We start from the raw sequence: 9,006 nt of genomic DNA, 5'->3' as shown, positions 1-9,006 counted from the left end.
TGGTGACACCATTTGACCATAAGAAACAAATATATAGATATTTTTCACAAAATTTAACATTGATCCGGTAGTTAGTTCATTGTTTTTCATATGTGAGGTCTTATATTCAAGTCGTCTATTGCAATATTTTTAGAAACATAATAATCTGAAATTAAAAGTTAAAACTTAAAATTAAAAATTGACACTAATAGGACTCGACCTCGAGTCTAGGGTGGAAAAAAAAACCTTGAAAATCAACTATACTAAGGGAAACTTGTGTTCTCATTGTAGTTTCAAACTAATATATGGTGGTACACAACAAATTGATATGATGATATATTTCATAACCCTATAATTTTTTACACTACGATGGAGGCGGTGACCCATGCCACTATATGCACTACACTTGGTTTGTCCCTGCATGAATTGACTTGATTTTGACATAAAAGGGGTGCAAATAGCAGACAAAAAATCGTTTGAGAATAGAAGCTAAGGTGAGAAGTATAACAAGAGATTTGGACCCTTGATCACTTTAATCTCATCCCCATCCCATAAATTAAGCTTCTCACAATAATTGATCTCGATATATCTTATTAATATTAATCTTCAATTATAATTGATTTAAAGACAGATTATTATTATTATTATTTTGGTTATAACTTCCATTCTTACCTAGGTGTCATTACATTATCCTTTATTTTTATGGTTGAATGGTGAGTGATGATAACGCGCTACTGCATGCGAGTGGGGAATAGGACCAAAGTTATTGGGAATGGATGATGGAACAGAATCTTAGGCCACCCACATGGGGCTTGCAAATGGATTGCAAAAGCAATTGCAAAAATGCAATTTTGTGCCACATAGGATATTACTTGCAAAATTTGCAACTCAATTTGCAAGCCACATGGCCCACTCTCTTCTCTTCAATTTTATTTTTTTCTTTTAATTATTTAAATAAATTATTTTTATACAAAACAATTAATTTTATAAATTAATAATGTTAATATATTTTTAATTACATTAATTATATAATAAATTAAATTATTTTAAACATTAAATTTTATAATTACATAAAATTATAATCTAATATATAAAATTATATCATATTATATCATATATTAATCGTTTTAATTAACATTGAATTAAAATAAAACATGTTATTAATTAAAAAATAATTAGAATGTATATATAAATAATTTATAAAATAGTTAATAAATATTGTAGTGGGGACCGCTTTTGAAAGTGTAGGTGACGTGTCACAGTTGAAAGTATTGTAGGTGAATTGCAGGTGTGTGGAAGATAATTGCAAAAGCTGATGTGACACAATTGAAAGTGTAAATGGATTGCAGGGATGTGGATGGTCTTAGACAGACGTATCCATACAAGTCAAAGGTTTCACTACATACATTCTTTCATTTGCCACCTCCAATTTTATAATTTAAGTCCTTTAACTTTTCTACTTTGTGAAATGGTTCAACTTTTCTCATGGAATACAATTTGAATGTGTTTCAACGCTACAAGGGCAAAAATGTAAATATACCCATAGATCATATTATGATCTAAAAAGCTTTTGGATACAATAAATATGAACCGAGTAATGGTATTCATATTAATTCTTATTACATATAATTGATAACGATTATATCAAGCTAGAATGCGACTATAAGAATTGCAAAATTGAAGTGATGGCATCGTCTTTTCTAGAATCATCGATCATTTAACTTTCAACACTTTTGGTCCACCTTTAATCATGACTAATTCATGGACCCTTTATTCCATCAAAAAAATTATTGTGTTCATGGAAAACTAAGAAAGCCATGTTTTAATTATTCTTGCTTGTTTTCTACAAGTTTTTATAAGAAAATGTGATACTAATTATGATGAAAGAGTCTAAAATTCAAATATGTTCTAATAATGTCTTTACAAATAAAGCCATGATGCATAATCTTGTTCTTGTGTTTTGCCAAAGTTAGTAAATATATTCCATTCTATGAAAACTAAATCTTGAATCGATACAAAGAGTTAGATGCACCGACTTAATTGATAGAATAAAAAAGAACAAATATCGACTTTTTCTTTAATTATGTGCTTTAGCCTTTTTTAGTTGTTGGGTTTCTTTTCATTTGCTCCTTCTTAGCTTCATGGTACCTGTGATTTCCGCTTGTTATTTTTGTTTTTAATTTATTGGCTTTTAAAATTGAAAGTTTGTCGGTGTCCACTTTTAGGTAAAAATAGGAAACCCAACTCCTACCTACTAATTTCTTTCTGACCTATTTTCCAAAAATAAAAATTGAGTGTGAAAAATTATAATACTCCAAAAAAAGAAAATAAACGTGAAATATATAAATTCAAGGACGGAATCAATAATCATTGAGTGGGAGATTGAGGGGTTTGTCTGTAGATTTCAAGGCACACAAACTCATCATTTCTCTTTCATTCTGCAATTCATGATACTTGTTTAATGGTGTTTGTTTTTTCTTTTCTCTTTCTATCGCACACGTGTTTCTATCATCTTATAAAAATGGAAACCTTATGACATACATTAAATGGGTTGAAAGACGATGAATGAATCTGACTGATCAAACAATCACAATAAGTCTTTAATTTCTGTGAAAATTCTTGGGCTTTCGTTAGCTTATGGGTTAGGGTTTCCTCCAAAAGTAGTAACTTGACATTTACAGAACCAGTTTCTTGATCCAAAAATTGTGGTTTTGTTTGGAAGTGTCTGAAAATGGAGAAAAGCAAAAAACCAGCATCAGCTGAAGAATTGTTAAGAAAGATCCTGGAGCTGGAAGAACGTCATGCCCACCTCAAACAAGAAATGTCAAAGCTCATGCTTTCCCGTAACCGGCCAAAACTCGACTACCAAACAGCATCCAGGCACTGCGATAGAGCCGGTGCAGGTGTCTTCACTTCGTCTTTATGGCCGGTCATCAAAGGAACTCATGATGGATCTTCCGAGCCTTTAGTAATGAAGCTAAACGAAACTCGGTATTGGAACATACTGCAGTCAATGGGTCAGGCTGTGCATGTATTCGACCTCAACGGTCGGATATTCTTTTGGTGAGCAATAGATTACTTATTTTTCTTGTTAATACTGGATTCTTGATGTTTTGGATTCCAATAAAATTATACATCAAAAATTTCAATATATTTGGTAAATTGGAATCATGCAGGAACCGAGCTTCAGAAAATCTTTATGGTTTTACATCTGATGAAGCTTATGGGAAAACTCCAACGGAGCTTCTAGTGGAACCTAAAGATGCAGTATTATCTGATTATCTTCTAATGCGAATACTAAATGGAGAGAGTTGGTCTGGAGAGTTTCCTATAAGAAAAAAGAGTGGAGAAATATTTATGGTTATCGCTACCAATACACCATATCGTGATGAAAATAGAAGATTAATTGGGGGTCTATGTGTATCGAGTGATGCACATCCATATCAAGTAAGCTTCAGGAATATTGCTTCTCAACAACCTCTACTGCCTTCAATTGCCTCAAAGATATCGAATTTTGTAAGTATATCATATATTTAGCATCTGTTTAGTAGAAATTTAAGACAATACATATCTGGTTTCAAGAACCAACAGAAGGTTATATGGATAGATTCTGTAAATGAATTGCCTAAAAGATATCAAATTTAGTTGTGATTTTGTAAATCTAGCATTTGTTAAAGGAATATAACAGAAATTTAAGACAACCCAGGTAAGAATTTGGTCACTTTATATAAGTCCAAATGAACCAACAAACAGTTATTTCAAAGATATCATATATGGTTTTTAGTTTGTAAATTTAGCCTTGGTTCAACAAGTATAATAGAAATCCAAGACAACTCATGTAAGAATTTAGATCCCTTTATGTAAAAATGGATTCAGAAACCAACAAGAAGGGTGTAGATTCATTGAATGAATTTTGTAACCAGGCTTCAAAGGTGAAGTTGAAAATGAAGAAACGCGATGACTATAAAGATGATGAAGGTGTGAGTGACGTTACCACTTATGATCATACAAAGGATGCACTTGAAAATAGCCTTACCCCAAGGGGACATATTGCTCCATCTCCATATGCAGTATTTCATTCTACAGGCACAGAAGAGGAGTATAATACGATAGATTCTGGTTACGAGAGTGAAAACAAACTTGGGACACGCAAGATTTTGTCTTCCAAAGCAGAGGCATGGATGGGAAAAAGGGGAATTGTGTGGCCATGGAAAGAAAGAGAAGTAGAGTTTTTGGATGCTGGAATTGGTCGTTTTGGTTGGCATCGTTTAGATATCAATCAAGAACATAAGCCTGGTCTACAAATAAGTTCTGGTGCTTCTGTGAAATTAGACTGTCAACCATGGGAAAATACCCAATTGGTGAGTAATAAGATGGACGCTTCTGGGTTGTGGTTTTCTTCGTTACATGTTAGTAGCACGAGTAGCTCAAGTAGCAGCAAAAGTAATACTATTATCAAAGTGGAAAGGGAGACAGATTATGAAATATTATGGGAAGACTTGATAACTAAAGAACAGATTGGGCAAGGTAATACAAACTAGTTTTATCAATTTGAAGGCTATTTTAACAAAATTTGACGTTTCACTACTTATATATATTTACAGGTTCGTGTGGGACTGTATATCATGCGTTGTGGTATGGATCGGTATCTTCTCCATCTTCCATTCCTTAATATCTCTTGTGAAGACGTTTTCATTTCATCTAAGAAACAGATGGTAAGAAAAAATATAAAATGTGAAATTATGTATGCAGGATGTTGCAATGAAGTTATTTGTGCATCAAGAATATTCAGATGATGTGATACTATCATTTAAACAAGAGGTAACTTTTTCACTTTAACCATGTATGGTTTTAGAGTGGATCTAAATGGTTTTTGGTTTTCTGTTTGTTTTGTGAAGGTATCACTAATGAAAAGGCTTCGACACCCGAATATTTTGTTGTTCATGGGGGCTGTAACTTCACCTCCGCATCTATGCATTGTTACAGAGTTCCTTCCCCGGTTGGTTCTTCAAACCTAACTCCATGCACCCACAAAACCTCTATGCATTAATTATCACATATAATGTAAACCATCGAGTTGTGTTATGTAGTGGAAGTTTGTTTCGGATACTTCAGAGGAATACAACCCGATTAGATTGGAAACGTCGTCTCCATATGGCCATGGATATCGTATGCCAATTATCCTCAACTAATTTCCATCCCCACAAATTTTTGTCTATATGTATTTTAAACTAAATGTGATTCTCCCATATGCATAGGCACGAGGCATGAATTATCTTCATCAATGCAACCCGCCCATTGTTCACCGTGATTTGAAGTCTTCAAATCTTCTTGTTGATAAGAATTGGACCGTCAAGGTATGCTTTCAGACTACTCTTGATGCTCGTGCAGTGTGTGCCTTGTATCCAAGTCTTTTTTCACTAATTAATATGATATGATGCTTTAGGTTGGCGACTTTGGTCTCTCCCGTGTGAAGCATGAAACGTACCTCAAAACAAAGACAGGGAAAGGAACGGTACTTACTACTGCGCGCAATCTTCTTTCACAAATGAAATACTATCATCGTAATCTTCATACTAATTGGCTTCAAAAGACAAAATTTATATATAGCTCATTTTCTGCCTTCTGCTTTAATTTGTATAGCCTCAATGGATGGCTCCAGAAATTCTTCGTAATGAGCAAGCAAATGAAAAGTAATTAATCTCGTACCCTATCCGATTGCTTTTTTTGTTTGTTTTTTCAGGAATGTTTGAATCCAGTAATATTTGTTGGTAATCTTTAATTAGGTCGGATGTATACAGCTATGGCGTGGTATTATGGGAACTTACCACCCAAAAGATCCCTTGGGATAATCTTAATGCAATGCAGGTTTCTTAAATATGCTCAACTATACTTGTATCAAATTCTATCTTCAACTTTGGAACAACCCAACGACACCATATTATATATGTGCAAACTGCAATTTTAGATATGATGATATGTTGCAGGTTATTGGAGCAGTTGGGTTCATGAATCGGAAACTAGAGATTCCAAAAGATGTAGATCCAATGTGGGCTTCTCTTATCCAAACTTGTTGGTGCAGGTTAGCCACCTAGTCTCTCTTACGCAAATGTATATATGACTATATATTTATCTATCGTTCAAATGTTTTAAAATAAATTACGGAGAAGTATGTGTTTTTTAATGGTCATCAGTGAAGCAGAAGCCCGACCAACCTTCCAAGAACTATTATATAAGCTCAAAGATTTGCAGAAGAAATTTGCAGCTGAACGAAGGAAATAAGAGCATTTTTGCAACACAAATGCTTGTGTGGTTTCTTGTGTCATTGGTTAATTTAAAGGGTTTTGTCACGGAAGAATTTGATTTTGGCGGATGGTCGCGCATGCAAAAGGTCTCTCTTTGTCAAGTAATATATATATATATATATATATATATATATGTTCTCGACTATACAGATCAGTCACAAAGCTCTCGGTACATGATGATTATATATATATATATATATATATATATATGTGTGTGTGTGTGTGCATGTGTTTTTGACAATGATCCAATACTTAGCATAACTATTTTATGAAATTGGTTTCAATAGTATGATGCATGTTTTAGGTGCATAGTTTTAATATGATTTGAATATGAAATTCTTTTGAAATCTTTTAACATAAAAAGCATAAACTCCAAATCAAACTAAACGTAATTAATACATATATACCGCCGCTTTTAGAAGTATATGGTGGATGGGGTGTATACAAATATTTTTTCTACTTCAATCACAAAACATATAGTATCAAAAGAAAAAAAGAGTACTTGAAAAGATATTCACATTCTGATTTTAGTTGTCGTCTTACTTTAGTATGATCCGAATTAGTAATATTTAAACATATATATAGTGTCAAGTCGTTTAGGTTTAGTTTTTTTTAGTGTTTTATGTTATAAAATTAGTTAATGATATCATATATATTCCCCCGTGGATGATTAGTCAATATGTGACAAAAACCAAAAAAGTAATGTAACTGAAAATTGAATGATATGTGGATTTAGTTTAGAACTTGTTGATCCTAAACCGGATGATAAGGCTAAATTTACTTAATTTTAAGTAATACATCTAAATGTCTACTTATGCTTTAAAATTGTTTTTTTGGGTTTGCAGCCAACCAAACCAATAATTGATTTTTGAAAGGAATTTGAACCTAAAACAAAACGTACCTAAATAATTTGAATCTAGACACCAATTTTAATTCCTCCATTTTGTTTATTTACTCAGCATAAACTTTAAAAAGTCAAAAACATTTACAAAAATATGAAAAAGGTTTAAAAAATGATTTTAGTTAATTAGATGATTTATTATAATGTTTAGTTACAACATCTCAATTGTATTTTTCAAAACAAAGGAAACAAGGATTTTAAAGGTTTTTAAGGAACCTTTTGCTCTCATATCTCATTGCTAAATTTTTTAATCAGTATATATAATACTAAAATAATATCTGTAGTCTACCCTTTTTTTATTTTTATTTTTATTTTTGAGATCTAAATTTACTTTGGGAAAATAATTTTTTAAATACGTTCTTAAAATGGCGCGTGATAATAACTCCCTACTTGCATGCGAGTTGGGTGGGTAGGACTTGAATAAAAAGGGGAAAGTTTTGGGAATGATTGATGGAAGCTTCGGGATCATAAATGAACAAAATCGGCTATATACATTTGGTACCTCCAATTTTACAGTAAGTACATACAAGTCCTTTACCTTTTAACTTTCTACACTTTTAACCCAAAAGAATTCTCGTGTTTTAGTTTTTCTACAAATTGGTTATGAGAAAATCGATATCAGGTATTATAAAATAATTTAAGCGGTATAATTTTTGAAATACTATGTGTCATTAATATTTAAATTTGTTTTAAAGGATTTATTATAAAATTTTGAAAATATAAATCTATTTAATTTATAAAAATAAATAAATCTTGAGAGCAGGTATTATATATTATATGAACCCAAATGATTGATTTTGATGGTATAAATGTAATAAAGAGTTTATGTGTTTTAACATATTGATTACCTATTTTGAAATATCTATAGATTACATCTAAGTAATTTGTAATTTATAACTCATTGGGATTCTGTGACTAACTTCATTAGAATTAGATTTAGATTTTTTTTTTTTTTTGTTAAACAGGGACATTTTGATTATTTAATCATTAAAACCAAATATCTAATAAAAATCACACGGACCAATAATCATGTAATTTACTCTATAATAAATATTGATACTTTGTGAATCTCCACTTTTAGGTAACAATAAAAATTTTGAGTGTGAAATAAAGATTATAATTAAATTCAAGGAGTGAGTCACGAGAGATTGAGGGGTTTGTGTGTAGACGTTTCAAGGCACACCAACTCGTCATTTCTTTTCATTCAAGATACTTCTACACATAATATTGCATCACAGAAAATGGATTAAAAATTGGGACTTATTGTGTCTCTGTGTGTGTTTTCCTTTTTGTAAAAAAGAAAAGAAAAAAGAGAACTAAGATATGGGTCAAGGGTTAATTCATCCAAAAATCTTTGTCTATAAAAGAGGGTGAAAGATAGGTTATTTAGTTGGTTGGTGATATCAGTCGGCTTCTATCATTATCATGATCATCTGCAACAACAAACAAAATTCCATTTTTGTCAGGTAATAGTGTGTGTTTCATGGTGTGTGTGTTTCTTTCTGTTTCCACTTCTATAAAAATGAAAWTTTTGTGACACAAATGGATTGAAAGATGATGTATTTGACTGATCAAGCAATCACAGTATGTCGAAATCTTGGGTTTTTGTTACTTTATTRATCTGGATTTAATTTCCTCCAAGATTGTAACTTGATAGTTAAAGAAACAATTTCTYGATCCACAAATCATAGTTTCTTATTTAGTTTGAAAGTGTGTGAAAATGGAGAAAAGCAAACAAMCAGCATCAGCTGAGGAGCTGTTAAGAAAGATCCTTGAGCTTGAAGGAAGGCATGCCCACCTCAAACAAGAAATGTCAAAGCT

General features: G+C 31.8%; 2 protein-coding genes across 2 annotated transcripts in view; both read left to right on the top strand.

Moving 5' to 3' along the window:
• Positions 1-2,710: 2,710 nt before the first annotated feature.
• Positions 2,711-6,261, top strand: LOC112520222 (serine/threonine-protein kinase STY46-like). The gene is made up of 13 exons (XM_025128521.1): positions 2,711-3,042; positions 3,156-3,426; positions 3,903-4,506; positions 4,584-4,624; positions 4,732-4,800; positions 4,878-4,978; positions 5,070-5,148; positions 5,238-5,336; positions 5,426-5,494; positions 5,623-5,672; positions 5,766-5,847; positions 5,967-6,061; positions 6,174-6,261. The coding sequence occupies exons 1-13, from the start codon at positions 2,711-2,713 to the stop codon at positions 6,259-6,261; spliced, it is 1,980 nt and encodes a 659-aa protein (XP_024984289.1).
• A 2,644-nt stretch (positions 6,262-8,905) lies between these two features.
• Positions 8,906-9,006, top strand: part of LOC112520221 (dual specificity protein kinase splA-like) — a 4,437-nt gene continuing 4,336 nt past the window's right edge. The window contains exon 1 of the mRNA XM_025128520.1: positions 8,906-8,997. Within this exon, the coding sequence (XP_024984288.1) occupies positions 8,906-8,997 (92 nt within the window). The remainder of the gene's footprint in view (positions 8,998-9,006) is intronic.

This window comes from Cynara cardunculus (genome assembly GCF_001531365.2).
Source record: "Cynara cardunculus var. scolymus isolate 2C chromosome LG 10, CcrdV1, whole genome shotgun sequence".
NCBI lineage: Eukaryota > Viridiplantae > Streptophyta > Magnoliopsida > Asterales > Asteraceae > Cynara > Cynara cardunculus.
The sequence above is the reverse complement of the archived record's forward strand: the minus strand, read 5'-3'. Positions and strand labels throughout refer to the sequence as shown.

What these genes read in the sequence shown, in the direction of transcription:
- LOC112520222 (XM_025128521.1), top strand. Translation starts at nt 2,711, where the DNA reads ATGGAGAAAAGCAAAAAACCAGCATCAGCTGAAGAATTGTTAAGAAAG. An exon ending in TAAAGAACAGATTGGGCAAG is followed by an intron (nt 4,507 to 4,583) that starts GTAATACAAACT and finishes ATATATTTACAG; the next exon opens with GTTCGTGTGGGACTGTATAT. An exon ending in TCCATATGGCCATGGATATC is followed by an intron (nt 5,149 to 5,237) that starts GTATGCCAATTA and finishes CCATATGCATAG; the next exon opens with GCACGAGGCATGAATTATCT.